The sequence below is a fragment of the Boleophthalmus pectinirostris genome, unplaced genomic scaffold, assembly GCF_026225935.1.
Source record: "Boleophthalmus pectinirostris isolate CB_2022bp ecotype Guang Dong unplaced genomic scaffold, ASM2622593v1 HiC_scaffold_14, whole genome shotgun sequence".
Classification (NCBI taxonomy): domain Eukaryota; kingdom Metazoa; phylum Chordata; class Actinopteri; order Gobiiformes; family Gobiidae; genus Boleophthalmus; species Boleophthalmus pectinirostris.
The window spans coordinates 5,606,372-5,626,730 of NW_026571047.1; the positions used below are offsets into that span (position 1 = coordinate 5,606,372).

At 37.8% G+C, this 20,359-nt stretch overlaps 1 protein-coding gene across 1 annotated transcript in view; it reads left to right on the forward strand.

Moving 5' to 3' along the window:
* The window catches only part of uts2r2 (urotensin-2 receptor 2), a 124,052-nt gene that overhangs the window by 73,838 nt on the left and 29,855 nt on the right, over positions 1–20,359 (forward strand). Inside the window, exon 8 of the mRNA XM_020919249.2 lies at positions 8,472–8,595. Coding sequence (XP_020774908.1) covers positions 8,472–8,595 — 124 coding nt within the window. The remainder of the gene's footprint in view (positions 1–8,471; positions 8,596–20,359) is intronic.

Here is a 20,359-nt window from a genome sequence, read left to right on the forward strand (position 1 = left end):
CTCAGGTGGGTCACAAGAGATTTTTCTTGTCACGATCTGCGTGTACGTCTGCAACGTACAGTTCTGACTAGGGGTGTGCAAAAATAGCAAAATATCGATATATCGTATCATTTAATGTAATGATACTGTATCAATAGCGTGGGCTGCTGTATCGATATATCACCAAGAGTATTTTTGTGGGTATGTTTTACAAAATTATTTTGTTACAGTGCAGTTACAGTTTTGCTCTTTGTTTAGAGCAGGGGTGTCTAAACTTTTTTCATCAAGGGCCACATATCTAAACACAGACGAAGCAGAGGGCCGATTGAGGGCTGTAGACTGATGCTCAGTACAGGGAATAATTGAAATATGTGCATGTTTAACATGTTTAACATGTTAGAATGAGGCATCAGTCTTTATTCATGCTAAGATCCTTAAAACAGCACACTAAATATGAAATATTAGCTTAATCAAGGTAATTTTTTACTGCAAGTTCTAATCTATTTTTCAATTGATGCAATTTAATTTGGGCCAATTCACCTGGAAGTCTGAGAGCCCAGAAAAACTTGTCTGAAGGCCGCATTTGGCCCCCGGGCCATAGTTTGGACATTCCTGGATTAGAGGAAGGAAACTCATTTATGCACATTTGACATTTTCACTGTTTTGATGATTAAAATGTTTGTGTTTCTTTTTCACTTTGCACAAGTTTAACAAAGACTTTTAGCATCACAGACATGATTTAGCCATTATTTTTTATTGAACCGCATTGAAACGATTTGAAATATATCGTATTGAATTGAAAGTGCACCGTATCGAGATATGTAACGTATCGTGGCCTATGTGTCGAGGTATGTATCGTATCGGCAAATTCTTAATGATACCCAACCCTAGTTCTGACACATGAGAGCGCTAGTGAGTCAGCGAATCCTCTCTGCCTGCCCTGAACTTCTGGACCTAAAGTTGAGAAATACTTGCTTGGTTGTCCAAAAAGAAGGGTGATAAATCAGCAAAGGTCAGTGCTCTTCAGGATACTTATGGATACCTTTTATGGCTGGTTCAATTACTGAGTTCAGAGAGATACAATCACGCAGTCAACAATAAAATGTCCTCATTAATGTTCAATAATGGTCAAATCCACCTTTATTTTGTGATTTACGAATATTGTCTGTTGATTGAGGGTTGCGAAGGCTTGTGACTTTTAAAATATGGGCTCCCAGAAAAGTTTGGGAAACACTGTAGATGATTTTCCAAGGAAAGAGAAATACAGTGACTGTTTGTCCACCCCCCTCCTCCACAGCTCCCTAAGTAGAAACGCCTCTTCCCGCCTCCTCCTTATGCTAGAAATCATGCTTGTTTACAGTCGGTGCACGTACAGAATTGCTGCTAAAGAGACCTGTCCAGAATTAATTTAGCGACCAGCGCATCAGTCTTTAGATCCGCTTCAGTGAGCACCATCGCTGGAAGGAATCTCCAAGAATCACCTTTTGGTCCTTTTCCTCTTCTCGTCTTCTTTCAAAAACAGACTCTCTTTTGTGGCTAACTGATCGTAGATTCTTGTCTCCCATTGCAACAAACTTTGTGTTAACTGCGAGGAAGCTGCAGTTTGAAAAAGTCGCTAAAAACCGCTGCGTTGGTCGAGTAAACAGCATCTTACCTATGTGGAATGCGTCAGAGACATACGTAAACCAGCGCACCACCAAGTCAGTTACACTAGAAACATGTGGGGGGGGTGTCACATTGTGGTGTCACTGAAATAAAAATCTGGGAGCTTCAAAGAACTGCAATGCGGATCTCTTTCTTCTATTGCACAATTTTTGTCTTTAGACCCAGCACGCAGTCGCAATTTTTGTTGGATGTGCATGTTTGTATTTACCAGTAATGTTTATTTGGCCCTACCATGTCCACAGATAATGGATCATAATTACAAGGCTGCTGCATCTCTGTCATGCTATTTTGAACTTTCATTGACAATTTGAAACTAAAAAAATCCTCCATACAACTTTTAAGACAGTAAAAATCACATCCAGTGTCTTTAAATACTACAAATGCTCTATAGTAATCTTGTAATTTAAAAAAACTAAGGATCACACTGGTGAAATTGTATCAATATTTCTGGGGGAGGCTCTGCCATTGGTCTCCATTTATCACCAATGATCTATCACCATGGAAATAAACAGGTCACGCCACTATAAGCCCAGTTACAAGTCACTTCTGTGGAGAAGTGCACTCACTAAATCCAAAATGTTTATAAAAAATTAAAAAATGTTTATATATATATATTTTTTTTACTTTAGCTGATTAAGATCAGCAATGCAGATAAACATTTAGAACAATCCTTGACAAAGGGTTATTATATTAGTTATTATTCAGGTACATAGTCACCGGAATCCATCGTTCTAAGAATATGTCCATTTTCATCTGAAGTTTGGCTGTTAACTCTTCCATGATATAGATTTGTTTTAGTCTCTGTGTCCATTCTTTCCTCATTGGAGGGGAGTGATTCCTCCAGTTATTTTTGTGCAATCATCAAAAGAATACAAAGAACATACTGTTGATCTTTTACACATACATTATCTGACAATGCTCCTAATATATATATCAGCGGATCCATAGGGAGTTCACAAGACAGTATCTTTTCTATTTCTATTTTAATGTCCTGCCAATAATTACTAAGAACTGGGCAATCCCAGAAGATATGTGATCCGCCACCATGCCACAATTTCTCCAACATAATGGAGGCATGGTTTTATCGAAAATGTTTAAATTTATTCAGCAATACAAATCCCATAAAGAGAACATATAACTGCATTTGTTTGGGTAGCTAATGGTAATGTGCCATAAGAATATGTAATTTTTCATATTAATTTGGAAGTAAATGGTCACATTTTTGGTCATATTTTTATACAGCACTTTTCCATCTTCAAGACTCAAAGCGCTTTACAACAAGGAACCACTCACCCATTCACACACACATTCACACACCAGGGTACGCATAACCTAGGGGCGAGGTGGGTTAAGTGTCTTACCCAAGGACACAACGACAACATTCATCTGTGAGAGCTGGAATCACACCACCAACCTGTGGGTCAGTAGATCTGACCCTCAACCAATAATCTTTTAAATTATGATTTTATGATTTGAACCGCCAACCCTGTGGTCAGTGGTCCCTTACCAACTGAGCTACTGTTGTCCTGAAAAGCAAACTTATTATAGAAAATTGACCATGTTATAGTCCAGACGTCTCCAACCTGTAGCTCTCCACCCCCTTCCAGGTAGCTCGCCAAGGGATTTTTTAATTCTACATATTGTGGATAATAAATAAAATTTGATTAATTACCATTGCAGATGTATCATTTTGATGCCTAACTTGGTGCACCGATAAATGGATATTGGTTTATGTTTTATAAGCATCTGCATCTAACTGTTCCCCATCTAATGCTAGCTGTGGCTCTTATATTTACTCAGTTTCTTTGCGACTGCTGAAATTGGTAGTTCTCATTTTTTATTTTTTTGTAAAGTAGCTCATTAGAAAAAAAAGGTTGGAGACCTTGTTATAGTCGTATTTACAGTGTTGTCTGCATGTTTGAGCATCTTTGCATGTACTTCCTTCATTCTTCATTTTCTTTTCTTAATTATTGATACACATAGCATTCGGCAGTGTTGTGTTGTTATTTTGGTACAAATGAAAAAAAAAAAAAAAAAAGAAAATCTCCTGCTTACTAGTGTGATCTATAGCTATCTATAGTACATGTTGAGAGATACACAGTGCTTTTATTTTGCTTTCCAGGGTTCCCACAGTCATGGAAATCCTGGAAAAGTCATGGAAACTGAAAAAATCATGGAATTTTCGTATCTCTTTTTGTATCTCTTTCATGCAACTACAGTGTTCTGTTATCATTAAGCTATTATGATTATTTCTGAACATTTGTGCCTTTTTGAATGTTAAAAAACTATAATCCCAAAGCATTTGGTGAGTGGAAAGTCATGGAAAATTCACTTAAGGTCATGAAAAACTCATGGAAAAGTGTTGAAATTTTGTCAGCGAAAAAGAGTAGGAACCCTGGCGTATGAAGTTTATGGCAATGCCAGCTCCCATTGAGTACCACAGTTTTTTTTTTTACTAGGAAGTGTGCACTTGTTTCTTTCATTATGTCATTTTAGATCAATTTTGTGATTTAAAATGTGTAAATTTTAACACAATGAACCACGGATGCCATAAATTATAACAATAAACCAGACACAAGCACAATATGTCTTCTTTAAATCTCCAAGGCTCCAAAGTTCTTATCAATCCACCACAAAATAACTTGAAAGAAATAATTTGTTTAATTTTACTCATTTTAAAAAAAAGTCAAATAGCTGTACTGAGTTGTTTTTGTTTTTCATCCTTGGAACATTTTTGTGACCCATAATTCCCGCAGGCGTCGCATAATCATCGCTGTATCTCCGATGAAAAATAGTTTTGCGAAGAGACTGTCAGAGAAAAGGCCATGTCAAACAAAACGCTGTCATTTCAAAACCCACATATCTGTTTTGTACGCTTACATCATCGGAAAAGTCATTATCAGTTGAACTTTGACAAAATGCGCGCCGTCAGTTATATTTAGTTGGAAGGAGCCAGTCGGACTTGTGAAATATTGAGTGCGGAGTTATGAAAAATTCAGATAGCGCAACAGGCTTTGAAGGCATCATTAAACAACAATTTGGCAAGTGTTCCGTATCAGACCTGAATTTGTCATTCTTTTGAAAGCGGATCAGCTGGCGGTGTGTTACTGTGGGGCTGTCAGAGCACTAGACTCCCGCCAGCTCCTCTTTGTAATGCTATCATAATTCTTCTGTGTCTCAGTGCTTACAGGGCTCAGTGCTTCTCTTATTGGACCACTGTGAAAAGTATCCGCACAATATTCCTGGCATTTTACTCTAGAGCAGCCTGTAAAATACATAAGAGATAAAAGTTGAGTTTTTAATATTGGATCATACTAGTTGGTGAAAAAGTGTGGCACAACTCCTGAAATATTTACACCAGTTTAGTTGCTTTATTCTTTTGTTGTACTATACGTTGTTAAAGTCCGTTCCATTATCAAAAACACGCCTAAAGATGTTATAGATGCATGTTTGACTATTTTAGTGATCTCCCTCACGCTATTTGAACCCTCCTTTTATTAGCAGTAAGATTCTGTACAAAGCTCCGCCCACAAGCTTACATCACCTGTATCGCCATACGACAATTCTCCATAAATATGCAAAAACATGATACAAAACTGTACGCAGCAGTTAGTCTTATTAATGGGATGCATGCTGATTGTGTTGCGATAGTGCTCTGAAGGGGAGTGGGACATAACGCGGAGAGCAGCGAATATAAAACATTTTAATATGTTACGTTGTTTTTGGTTAATATAGCATTTATAGGAAAAATATAACAAAATATATATTAACAAAAACAATAAAAGCAAAGGAGAAATTCTGTTCTGTCAACTGGACTTTTTTTTTTTTTTTTTTTTACTGAATAGCTGCGTCTTCAGTTCTTAATGAAGAATGCTTTTGCCTTTGCTATGGCTACCTCCACCGAGATTTCATGAACAAAAACTACAAATGCCTGATTTGTGAGCTGCTTTCACTTCGTGGAAACCGTCGCAGCATTAGAATTCGTTCGCTCGTCGGTAGGTGGGCACTTTTTTTATTTAACCAATCGCTGCTATTTGGTCGTGACGTATGTAATGCACCACTAACAGGGCTAACTGGTATATTAAGCTTTTCCCAAATCCCGTAGGAAGAAGGACAATAACGTCTTTCCCCTTCACTAAACATTCTCTTTGTTCTGGCTTTAAATCCTCGATCTCGGGAATCATTGCCAATACAGAATGTCTGTCTTTGTTTACATCCATCTCGACCACTTTGTTTACAGTTGTGCTGTTCCACAAAAGGGACCCAGACAGGCACTTGAGTTTGACGTTATTGCTTCACAGCTCTTCACTGATTGGCTGGTGCACGGGCTACAACTTCCGGGGTTCTTGCAAACCGTCTAGTGTATTCTGATTCCTGACCTAGTCACTGGAGAGAGGCACTAGGTGGTGCCCCCTGGCTAGGTAGAATCCATGCCAAAGGAGAAATTTAATTTGTCAACTGGATAGAAGTTTTTTGGGGGTCTTTTTGGAGGGCTCAGATATCATCTGTCTCCTATTTACAACTCCATCCTCAGGCCTAAATCAAAACAAAGCAAACAATATGGATATCCAGGTCAGGCCCAGAGGTGTGAAAGCACCCATCAGGGGCCTGAATGATTCTGCTAATATGATTCCTTGGCTGGGTCTATTGAACTGCACTAACAAACAGAAACTGTCATCAAGTAGATTCAGAGTAGAACTGAAGAATGCTTTTGCCTTTGCTATGGCTACCTCCACCGAGATTTCATGAACAAAAACTACGAATGCCTGATTTGTGAGCTGGTTTCACTTCGTGGAAACCGTCGCAGCATTAGAATTCGTTCGCTCGTTGGTAGGTGGGCACTTTTTTTATTTAACCAATCGCTGCTATTTGGTCGTGACATATGTAATGCACCACTAACAGGGCTAACTGGTATATTAAGCTTTTCCCAAATCCCGTAGGAAGAAGGACAATAACGTCTTTCCCCTTGATAAAATACACCAAACATTGTATTTGTTCCAGCTTTAAATCCTCGATCTTGGAAATCGTTGCCAACACAGAATATATGGCTCTTGACCTGACCTAGTCACTGGAGAGAAATGAAATTGACCAGAGGCACTAGGTGGCGCCAAATGAAATTAAAATTGTGAACTGATCTCTGCAACAATCTGATATTTTTCCACTATCGTTTTATCACGATTCAGTGCTTCTGTGTTTAATGCAGGTCTATGCTCAAGAACAGACATTTTTTAACGTGCAAATAGCTGTAGTTTCCTTTCAAAGGCAGCATAAAGTTGTAAGTTTACATGAATGGTGAGAAAATCATAATTATTACTAAATAATAATCATAAATGTAGGCTCTATTACATATTTCAGTTTTGGATTTCCATGTTCAGTGCATTTCATATGACTAGAATCAATATGAAACCAGTTACAAAAAATGATAATTACCATAACAGTACAAAAATAATAAAACATTTGAGTGTTGCCAGTTGTGGTCTTCAGAAGTACATTCTGGACGTAACTACTATGATTAATGATCTAATGTCTGGACTCTGGTATGGAGGATGTGGCTGTGGATTATAAGCAATGGTACAAAATTTCCATTATACCTGATAATGATATGATAGAATAACCATAATCATAAATACCATGTTGAGACGAATCCATATATCATTTATTCATTCATTTTTCAAAGTAAAACCAAAAATAAGAAAATGAAAAAACAACTGTTTTCTTCATTATTTGTCTCCAAAACCAAAATGAAAAAACAATTAGATTTTTCATTTTTCAGTTTTGTGTTTAAATGAATAATGCAAAAAAGGAACAGAACGGCCGTTTCCTGTTTCTATGACTTAAACTGCAATGCCGGTCTTTTGCGCCATATACGGACTGAACCGGGACTGAACCGGGACTGAACCAGGACTGAACCAGGTCTCAGTCCTGGCCTCAGTCCCGGTCTGGTCCCAGTCTGGTCCCTGGTTCCTGATCACCGAACAGTCTACGCGGGCACACGTCTGAACCAGTCCTGACAGTACCGATTCAGTTCTGGTTTAGGATTGAGACCGGACAAGGACTCAGACCAGGACTGAGACTGGTTTAGACCTGTTTCAGTCCTGGTTCAGTCCGGCATTGCAGTTTAAGTCACGAAAACGAGAAAACGTCCATTATCCCTTTTTTCTATCATTCATTTAAATGCAAAATCTAAAAATGAAAAAACGAATCGTTATCCATTTTTTCATTTTGTTTTTGGAGAAAAATAATAAAGAAAATAGTTTTTTGTTTTTTTTGTTTTCTTATTTTTGGTTTTATATTGAAAAATGGATGAATGACTGATACATGGATTAAGACAGTATATGTGCAGTTGTGTATTTTATAACGCTTAACAAAAAAAAGGGATGATTTAACTCAAAAGAAGCTTACAGTGTTTCCCACAAACCAAACCACAGCTTTCCACATAGGAAGTGTGCATGGGGCAGTCTTCTGGCTCAATCAGTTCTGGTTCTAATTGACGTCATATTGAAAAACTCTCGCCCCTCCTTCTGTAACTGCTGCTTTGATCCTCATCATTTTGGTCTTAAAATGTTTGTACTAACCCACTCTACATGATCCTCATGTTTTTATTTCGCTGTTTTGTCCAGAAATAAATTCCCATTCATAATTCACACCTTCAACGTCCTGCCTTGGTGAGCTTCATTTCACTGGAGCTATAGTGACGCCACACTCCCTTAGCCCACTTCTTTATACAGTCTATGCTCATACTCTTCCAAATGCCAAAGTCTGTCCATTGTATTCATCACACGTATCTTTGTGTACAATTTGAAATAACTGTTCAACTCTGCCTCCAGGTGACGTACGGCTCTTTCGACTACACGTCCCTGCTCTACCTGGCCGACTACGGCAGTGACTTCACCGGAGGCAGGTTCATCTTCATGGATCAAGACGGCAACCGCACAGTGGAACCACGGGCAGGTACTCACGCCTCATAACAAACACACGTAATCCAAGCTAATAACCCCCGCTAAAGCCCGCCGTGCTCAGGGTAAGCCTATTAGAACACTTAGAGATGCGAGATAAATGCTTAGGAGGAGGTCAGGGGCTGCGTGGTGGTAAAGGTAATTCTCATAAGTGCACAAGCACGCTGGATGACGCAGGAAGAATGAGATTTAAAATGAATTCACTGGAGTTTGCTTTTCAGAGAGCTGCTATTTATATTTTCCATCGAAATTGTTAAAACCATGCTTTGTTACTTCAGTGCAGAGACTGAAAACCAGCATTTATCTCCTTAAAACAAAAATAAAATAAGACACAACTGATCCAAATGTTATCGAGATGTTATAACTACAGAACAAATTTGTAGGAATACAAGATCAAAGATCAAACATTATGAGACTTTCTGGGCAGACTACGACCAGTAAACACCAGGGATGTAACAATAACTGAAATATCGTGGTATCGTATTGTCAAAAGTCTCACAATAATATTGTCGGCTGTCATAATAACTCAAATTACAATTTTCTTTGCTGAAATGCCTTGTTTTATAGTAGCAACAGCTTATAAACATCAGGAACTACATATCCCATGATTCATTTCAGAGCAGACAACATGAAGAAATATGTTTTTTACTTGAATTCTTGGGATTATGACGGAAATAATTCACACCAAAATCTTGTCAAGGTATTTTAAAAGCAAAAAAGTGTCCCATCTGCAATTATATCAGTCCCTCCAAAATATCGCACTTAATATCATACTGTGAGATTTGGATATCGTTACATCTTTAGTAAATACTCTTATCACTAGGGCTGGGTGTCATTAAGAAGTTGTCGATACATACCTCGATATATAGGCCACAATGCAATACATATCTTGATACAGTGCACTTTTTATTCGATACGATATATTTCAAAATGATTCAATACAGTTTCAATAAAAAATAAAGGCTAAATCATGGCTGTGATACTAAAAGTCTTTGTTAAACCATTTCTTGTGCAAAGTTAATTTGAAAAATGTCCATTTTACTCATCTAAACAGTGAAAATGTCAAATGTGTTGGATAAACAAGTTTCCTTCCTCTAAACAACCAACAAAACTGTAGCACTGTAACAAAATAAGTTAGTAAAATGCACCAAAAATTAAAATTGGCGATATATCGATACAGCACCCCACGATATCAATATTGTATCATCACATTAAATGATAGGATAAATCGATATTTCAATATTTTTGCACACCCCTACTCATTACTTTAATTTATTTGCCCAACTAGGATATCGACTGAACCGATATTTGGAAGCCAATGTTCAATCCGGCCTTTTCGTTATCAGTGCTGATATCCGATGCCAGTATTGGATTGGTGCATCCCTAAAATAAATGTGCTGCTTTTTTAGAGGAAACTAATGCTGATAGTGAAGAGTTTATAAATACAAGTTGGAAACCACTTCTTACTTAATTTAGTTTATGTAAAGAAAACATATGCTTTTTTGGTATTTGTTATTAAACTATAGCTTGTACATATCATTATTCTACATTTTGTTTTTAAAGGTCCTATGATAAGCAAAATTGACTCTTGTAAGCTTCAAGCAATTATAATGTTGTTTCATTCACACATACATGAGCAGTGTTGGGAGTAACATGTTAAAAAAGTAACAAATTACTGTAAGCCATTGCTTTTCGCTGTAACGTAGTAATGTAAGACATTACAGGGAAAAAAGGTAATATTTTACTCTGTACAAATGGTACACGTGGTGGGTTTTTTGTTTTTCTTCATACAAATTTGCTAAAATCACAGCGATATCAGCAGAGGTGAAATGTCGTTGTTACGGTTCCAAGTGTCGGGACGGGCCTAGAGGTGCGCCCAAGTAGAGTGTCGAGTAACTGCAGGTGAAAGAACCGACGCAGAACTCCACGCTCCACAGGGCAAAGAGCAGCTGACGCAGCTTTGTGGATACCCTGCTTAGGTCTTAAGTCTTAGTCCTGGTTCAGTTATGGTTTAGTTCTGGTTTAGTCCTGGTTTAGTCCTGGTTTAGTCCTGGTTTACACCTGGTTTAAACCTTGCTTGGTCCTGGTTTAGTCCTGGTTTAGTCCTGGTTTAGACCTTGTTTAGTCCTGGTTTAGGCCTGGTTTAGACCTTGTTTAGTCCTGGTTTAGTCCTGGTTTAGACCTTGTTTAGTCCTGGTTTAGTCCTGCTTTAGACTTGGTTTTGTCCTGGTTCAGTTCTGGTTCTGTCCATATACGTCGCAAAAGTTCAGCATCTTCGCTCGCTGATTGTTATTTGACAATCAGTGACAGTTATTTTGTTGAGAGTAATTTAAAAGTGCTGTAATAGTCGTGTAATGTTTTATATTTTAAATGCAATAATATTGTAATGTAACAAATGACTTTGAAATGACAGTAACAAGTCATAAATAACACATTACAGTTTTGGAGTAACTTGTCCAACAGTGTGTATGAGTAACACTTTATTATCTGTATCTGTATTATTGTATGTCTACATCTCCAAAAGCTCAAAAGGCTTTGTTCCACCTTGTGATGTCACAAAGTGGTTGTTTTCAAGTTTTACCTCAGCAGAGATGATTAATTCCAGGGCTGAAATTATCCAAATGATTTTAGTGAGAGTTTTTTCAGTTTGAGAGAACTCTGAGCAAACAGTATCATTTTAATAAACAATACTGTTTCCTCAGTCATTCTTCTGACTGAGAAAACAATATCAGAAAACATTACGCTATTTTCTGATATTTTTTGAAAAACAGCACTAATTCATTAAAAATTGTTTGCATTCCAAACATCCTAATTATTCACCATGATGAATAATACTGAATACTGAATGCATCAACAGTTTTCAAAACTTTCAGAGACCAGAGTGTTATATTTGTACTTAATCGAGACAAAATATATTTGGCTACAGGCCGTTTACCGCAAGCAGAAGCAGAAACCGCGTCTGGCATTTTAATAGTCCCCAGTGCACTGAAGAAGGATCAGAAAAACGAAATGTATTTCCTATAGAGCTCACTGTCGCCACGGGAAATGAGAATTCACTCAGGTTCGAATCTGGTGAGGAAAAAATGTGCTGAACTTTAAATGCTTGATATATTTGTATTAGGGCCTGACTGATATGGATTTTTTTGGATCCGTTATGATACTGATAAAAGGGGCTTTGGAGGTTATTGCCGCTATAACAGCCCATATATTTAGTGATGCAAAAATAATAGACTGTAAATCTTCAACTGCGTATTAACCTTAATGGCATTTTTGCATTTTTGCATGACATTCTAGCCAGTAAAAAAATAAGTAAACTACTGCCTACCTTTTAGCAGTTAGCCTAAATGTGTGCACACTGCTGTAATTAATTATATACATAAATGACAGAGGAGAAATTCAATTTGTCAACTGGACAAAAGTTTTTTGATTGATTACATTTTGCAGCTCATGCAAGCTGCTTCTTCAGTTCTGGTCAGACGCTGGTGGACACTGCCTTATATCTGCCTGAAAGAGGGGCTAACTACAATGAAACTACTCTGAAACTAACACATCTACTTGATGACAGTTTCTGTTTGTTAGTGCAGTTCAATAGACCCAGCCAGGGAATCATATTAGCAGAATCATTCAGGCCCCTGATGGGTGCTTTCACACCTCTGGGCCTGACCTGGATATCCATATTGTTTGCTTTGTTTTGATTTAGGCCTGAGGATGGAGTTGTAAATAGGAGACAGATGATATCTGAGCCCTCCAAAAAGACCCCCAAAAAACTTCTATCCAGTTGACAAATTAAATTTCTCCTTTGACATGGATTCTACCTAGCCAGGGGGCACCACCTAGTGCCTCTCTCCAGTGACTAGGTCAGGAATCAGAATACACTAGACGGTTTGCAAGAACCCCGGAAGTTGTAGCCCGTGCACCAGCCAATCAGTGAAGAGCTGTGAAGCAATAACGTCAAACTCAAGCGCCTGTCTGGGTCCCTTTTGTGGAACAGCACAACTGTAAACAAAGTGGTCGAGATGGATGTAAACAAAGACAGACATTCTGTATTGGCAATGATTCCCGAGATCGAGGATTTAAAGCCAGAACAAAGAGAATGTTTAGTGAAGGGGAAATACATTATTGTCCTTCTTCCTACAGGATTTGGGAAAAGCTTAATATACCAGTTAGCCCCTTTAGCGGCGCATTACATACGTCACGACCAAATAGCAGCGATTGGTTAAATAAGTAAAGTACCCGCCTACCGTTGAGCGAACAAATCCTAATGCTGAAAGGTCAGACGGTTTCCATGAAGTGAAACCGGGTGATGAATCAGGCTAGATTCTACCTTGACAAGTGAGGGATTTTACATACTTATATACATAAATGTGGACCATTCACACATTTATTCACAGATCATTTACATATCAGTGTAGGTCCAGTAACGTCACTATGGTCAAAAAGAGCATCCGGCATGTTGACATATATTGGTCAGGCTCTAATTTGAATTATAAATCATTATACAGGTTGCAGTATTTTAAGTAACTTCATTTCCATCACAAAAAAGAAAATATCTGGTTTTATGTCATATTAAACTGCTATTAAATCTGTACAAACATGTTCTGAACTGTGATTCTTCTGAACTTCTTCTTGGTTAGTCAGCTCATATTTTAGTCTTATTGTCAATTTTTCTGGATGGAAGTCTTAACGCTGGCAATGCTTGTCAAAAAAATCACACGGTTTAGCCTTAAGCTTTATATTCGCTGTTTATTTTCAATCTGAATCTTGTCCTTCAGAGGATAAAAACATTTGGTGCGAAGTTGGGTGAGATCATGGAGGAAAATTGGGCTGTTCTTGTATTTGTCACATTTCATTAAAACACCTCCATCAAAACATTTTTAGTTGTTTTTCTCTATTAGGCTGTTTGATAATGCTCCAGAGCTTTGTAATGTGTTGGAAGGTCCATTTTATTCTTGGAATGACTTTTCATTTCCCAGTACTATGTATGCTCGATATTTAGTAGAACTGTACTCATTGTTTTTCGCACACAATTTAAAGATATATGTACATAGCTTGAGTCAATAAGGCAGCCACTTAGAGATTTGATTATATTTGACTTTTTAGAGTGTTATATGTTTCAGGGACAACAACAGTGCGGTGCGATGTATGGATGGTAACTGCCGCTATAGGATTAAAGTTGTGTGTGGGTGTGGAGTGACTGTACTGTCTGTTGTCCTGTTGTGTTGTGTTTTGTGTTTATTGTGTTATGACCCAGCTCGTTGGGGTGAGGGAAGTAACAAAAAAATAAGATGGAGAATGGAATAAATTAAATCATGTTTAATTAACAGGGATGTAAAAGGCACATTAACAAAACAGATTAAAATATATACAGAAAATATCCAAATCTAAGAAACAAAACAAGATTATCATGAGTTTTGTGCTGCAAAATGGATCAAAAAATGAGTGGTTAAACTAAGGGACTGTTGAGGAAAATAACCCTTTTCCTCATGTGTTTGTTAGTTTTTGCTTAGACAAAAAATTACGCTTGAAACAGAAATAAAGTCCAGATAATTTACTTATTCCAAAGTCATACTTGTACAAGGAGTCTGTGCTGACATTCCCATGCAGAGACTGAATATTTACGTCTATACAATGCTTTTCATACACAAACTATAGTGAGAGGCGACCGTGGTTTATACTTAGTGCCTCTTCGTTGGTGCACAGACCAGCCAGGCCTCTTGGCATGTTGCATTATCTTATCAGATTGTGACAAGGATCCCCCAGATTCATCTCACTCCCCTTACAGGAGTCTTGCTGGTGTGATCAGGGTGGACAGTCGTGAGTCAGCATATCCCTATCAATAAGTCCTTGCCCTATTTAGTTAATTGATTAGACATATAGATAGAAATACAATATCTTGTACATGAACTGAAACTATCTCTGCATCCCTCAGCCGTGATCTAGTCCCTGTTTTCTGGGTCATTGTATAGAGAATTCTAATAGTACAATAATAAAATATAGAAGTACATCAATAACTGTATAGCAGCACATCAGTTACATCATAGTAGTAGTTGTACACAACCTAAGCCTAGTTATTTATCCTAACAGGACACACACAAAACAGTTCCCCAAAGTAAAACCACATAAACCCGCAAACAGAATCAAGTGACAAATTTAAAAAGGCACAAAACAGAACTAAACTAGTGTCTCAACATAACAGAAAGTCTGACACGTACAAGTACAAACGAGTGACTGACCCGAAAGAGACACACACAAATGCAAAATGGCATACAGCCCCGAACAGGTGCTGCAATCTCCTTAAATAGGAGGAGGAAGCTGGAGGTGAAGCAGGATTGGCCAAGTGTAGAAGTGCTCCACCAATCATGAACCAGGGCTCCCACAGCAGGAATCAGGACAGCCAGCAAAATAATTTAAAGCACACAAAACAAATTAGAACGGAAGGTCTGGGTCCGTAACAATTTCTTATCCAACAAGAATTTTCCCATAAAGGAGACTGTAGGTTCTATTCACGCTTACGTCACAAACCGGAAAGACGTTTGGAAGCTCTGTTTGCCTTAGTAAGTCTGACAAAATTTAGGAAAAATTAGAAAATGTCCCTAGTTTTCTTCATCTAAATTATATAAATCATTGTAGCATTCTGTTATGTTCAGCGAATCGACATTTACAACCATACCTTAGTTTTCATCATATCCCCACTGACACACAGCGCACTTTGTACTGTACATGCGATTAGAAGAGATGATTCCAAACAGCACATACGTATACAGTCTTTATTTTACCACTGATCACATTTACCTCAGTGGGTTTGATCACAGTCGGTCGGCAAGTCCAGTTTTGGAAGTTTTAATCGTAAGCATGACATAAGTGTGAATAGAGCCTATTGAGGGTAATCCAATGTCGAATTTCACAGAAAATTCACCAAACGAGTAAAGTCTAATTAAATCTGTTTACTTTACTGACTCATGTGAAACAAAGGAGTCCATTACCGTATTTTCTGGGCTATTAGACGTGCTCTTAAACCTCTAACCCCATCAAAAAACGGCCACGCGCCCCGCAATCCAGAGCGTCCTATACACGAATCCACTCGGGTGTCCCAGCACGACTTCAGTAAACTACAAAGCCACACCACCCACAGAACACGCAAACACACACGGAGCAGACAGCGGCCGCACAGCGAAAAACACCCGCAGCCACACTCATCACTCCACGCCGACGAGGAACAGAACAGAGGAACAAACTGAAAAAGTGAGTCCAATGTGCCACTCTGAGACACAACTGAACAACTGAGTCACTGCGAACACGCCGACAATCCAGCGGTCCCAGACAGCACCCTCCCTACACGCCACAACTGAACAAAGCCCAGAGTGACCGTGAACGCCACAAACAAAGTCCCACTGACCCATCCAACTGTTGTGTTTTAATGTCCGGTGCGGTTTATTTGTGAAAAAAGTTCAAAAATAGACCATTTAATGACAGTGCGCATTATAATCCAGAGCGCCTAATAGCCTGTAAAATACGGTATTTTGGACCAAATCACATTTCTCTCACCTCAGATGAACAGAGTTTAGTGCTTCGCTCATTGATTCTGTTGAAAAGTGCCATGTTTTTCAGTTCCTATCATTTTTCCTCCTAAGCAGCAATATATATTTCTAGATATTCATCAAACTCAAAGACACATCTGAATTAATCTAAGGCTACGTTCAGACTGCAGGGCTTAATGCTCAATTCAGAGTATTTGGTGAAATCTGAATTTTTTGTGAGGTCGTTCACATTTTCATTTCAATGTGATTTGTATGTGATCTCCAGTGTGAACTTTAATTGCCCCAAAAGTGTCCCACATGAGCATGACGTCACTCGCAGTAAGCATGCTCAGTATTTATGGAAGTCGCCAAATGCTGGGCTTGTCTCCAAAAATATGGTCCAGTTGTTGGTAAAATGGACAGGTTACACGTCTACAGTCGCTTCGTTTGTTTGAATCTTTAGCCTCCTTGTATTTGGGTCGCATGCTCTTTATTTTTTGTTGACACTGGAGCCAGGCCCGCGCTCGCACATTTCTTTGGCAATCATTTAATAAACCGCCGGGTTCTGATAAGACTCCTCCAATTTGACCTGAATGCAGCGATCCCCCCAAATATGAAAGAACTTGCAAACCTCGCTTTCTTTCCATTGATGAGACTCCGAGTCCGACGTGTAGGTGGGATGAATGCGACCTGGCCGTTCAGACTGAAGTCACATGGCAAAAGATCAGATATGCATCGGTTTTAGGAGCACATATCCAAGTGGCCTGGGGTGCATCTGAAAAAATCATATCTGTGTCGTTCAGACTGTCATTAAAAGATCAGATACAGGAGCATAGGGGTGAAAAAAATCGGATTTGGGTCTCTTCAGGCTACAGTCTGAACGTAGCCTAAGTATTTGAGAAGTGTGTATTCTGGATCAAAGGCAAGTCTCCTATATGTTTCATCTTTTTCAGACTCATTCTAATAATCTCTTCATAATATATGCATCGTAAACATGTAGCTAATTCTATTTTTCAGAATTCTCTACTCAACTGAACTCATTTTGCAAAACTTTAGTGCAACCATTTTGAAGTATCTGCCTCCTGGAACAACCATTTTGCGTTGCAACTAGGAACTGTCAGTCACAAGTCATCCTTCTTTCTCGTACGATTTCCTGACAGCTGAACGGCGTTTTTCTTCTCAGAATTGTGCTGTTGTGTAATCCGTCACAAATTGGCCGTGCTGAAAAGTTCCAATAACAATGAGATACAACCCAAAATATTGACTTTTATCATATTAAATCATGCTTAATTTGTATCAGATGCAGTGTCTTTAGTCCTGATTTCTCACGCCTAACCAGTTTTAACCTGTTTTTCTTTCATTCTCTCTTTTTTTTTTTGTGAGCAAAGACCTTCAAAGTTCAAATCTTTCTTCCATTGCTATTTTCGTGCACAGTGGAGATTTTTTATTGTTGAAGTGCCCTTAGTTGGCCGTGGTACAATGGAGAGACAGTGGATGCATTTTAAGAGGCCTCATCTTGGGACTGCCTAATAGAATAGAATCAAATAAAATAGCATGGTTTTGGAAAAGAAGATTGTAGTTTTGAAAAAGAGAACTGTAACCTCACAGAGCTCAGTTGTACCTAATAGGGTTGCCAGAAATATCTAAAATCAGATACTAATTGATACTGAAACTAGTGTCGAAGCTAGATACTCATTTGAGCAGGTATCGATACTAAAAAATTACATTCACAGGACAGAAACTAACCTTTTCCTGAATAGCTTTAGAATGATCTTGAGCTGTATCAAAACTAATATAATAGACTATACATTAGGGCTGGGTATCATTAAGAAGTTGCCGATACGATACATAACTCGATACATAGGCCACAATACGATGCATATCTCGATACAGTGCACTTTCAACTTGATACAATATATTTCACATCGATTTGATATAGTTCAATACAAATAAAGGCTAAATCATAGCTGTGATACTAAAAGTCTTTGTTAAACCATTTCTTGTGCAAAGTTCATATGAAACACAAACATTTTAATCATCAGAACAATGAAAATGTCACATGTGTCGCATACATGAGTTTCCTTCTTCTGAACAAACAACAAAACTATAGCTCTGTAACAAAATTAATTTAGTAAAAGATACCCAAAAATACTCTTGGTGATATATCGATATTCCGATATTTTTGCACACTTCTACTATACAGAGACTAGTTTACACCCATGGACCACTATGGACCCTACCTGGACCACTGAGGGATTACACACATATAAGACCACATGGGAATTTAAGAGAAAGTACTACGATTTAATGTTGCGATCACATTCTATTGTCTAAATAAAGAGCTTTGTTTTTTTTTTATTATTATCATTGTGGTATTGTTATAGAGTATCAAGTATTGAAATTGAGTTTAAAATTTTTAGTGCAGTGTTTGGGTTATTGATTTTTTTATTTTATTTTTTTCAGTCCACCTTTTAGTATAGTCACAATTCTAATGTTTGAAGCTCAGTTTTGATGCCACAGTGATGGTAAGGTAGAATAGAGGGCCATAAGTTTGATTCAAGCAGGTTTGTGTAATTCAGGGGTCTCCAACCTGTAGCATGGAATTTTGTAAATGCAATGAAAGTTTTAGAAAAGTCATGGAATTTTAGCATCTCTTTCACACAACTGCAGCGTTCTGTTAAATTCTCATTAAGCTATTCTGATTATTTCTTAACGTTTGCGCTTATTGTTTAAAAGAGACGACAATAAATGCACTGACAGGATTTAAAATTTTAAAAAACTATAATCCCAAACCATAAAGTGAGTGGAAAAGGTTAACATTTCATATCTAGACCTAAAAGTCTGATCAGTTCTACACATGTATTGTGCCGTAAAGTCATGGAAAAGTTTTTAAATTTTATCAGTGAAAAAGAGTGGGAACCCTGACTGTTGTACATGTATAACTTTGATGCCTAACTTTGTGCACTAATAAATGGATAAAGGTTTATGTTTTATAGGCCTCGAACTGTTCCTCATCTAAGGCTGTGGCTCTTATATTTGCTCAGTTTCTTGTGACTGTTAAAACTAGTAGCGCTCTGGCATTTTCATTTCATAAAAGTACCTCACTAGAGGAAAAAGGCTGGAGACCCGTGGTGTAATCCTATATTGAGTGCTATGAAAAACTGAGTTTTCACCTACACCCTATCTCCACCCACGTCTCTGTACTTACTTGCAGTTATTCAACAATTCTGACTGCAGGTCATTCATGTAGGGTTCCAAAATGTCCTGTGGCATTTCTCCAACTATAAAAACACAAATGAGAATGTTGCTTGGTGAAATGTCACTATTAACACTTTTGACCACAACCCATCAACAGAACCATTTCTATTATCGAGATAAATATTTGACATTTTGGACAGAATCTTACAGTAAACCGTAATGAGGATTCAAATAGTGCTCAGGAGTAGGGCTGGGTATCATTAAGAAGTTGCCGATACAATACATACCTCGATACATTGGCCACAATACGATACATATCTCGATACTTTGCACTTTCGATTCAGTACGATATATATTTCAAATCGATTTGATATGGTTACAAAAAAATAAAGGCAAAATTATGGCTGTGATACTAAAAGTCTTTGTTAAACCTAGGGATGTAAAAGAATGAGAACTTCGCACATCAGTTCCTTGAGATGGGTGCTTTGGAGGAGAGGAAGCAGCCCAAGAACATCGAGAAAAATCCCGCACACTGTTTTACTTGCAAAATGTGAGATTTATCAGGACACTAACAATAACAGAAATATCGTGATATCATCAAAGTTCTCACAATAATATCGTGGACCATCACAATATATCCAATTACAAGTCTCTTTCTTAAATTAAGAGTTATGGTGCAGCAATAGCTAGAAAAAAAGACAGAGGGAACTACATAGACCATGATCCTTTGCTCCATTTCAGTGCAGACTACAAGAAGACATAACATTTCTAAGCAATTTTAAGTCTTAGTTCTTTGGATTAAATCTTGTCAAGGCATTTTAACAGGAAAAAGTAGCATATTAAGAGTTTTGTTATCATATCGTGAGACTTGGATATCGTTACACCTCTAGTTAAACCATTTCTTGTGCAATTAATATGAAACACACCCATTTTAATCATCAAAACAATGAATATGACAAATGTGTTGCATAAATGAGTTTCCTTCCTCTGAACAAGCAACAAAACTGTAGCTCTGTATCAAAATGATTTAGTAAAATATAGCAA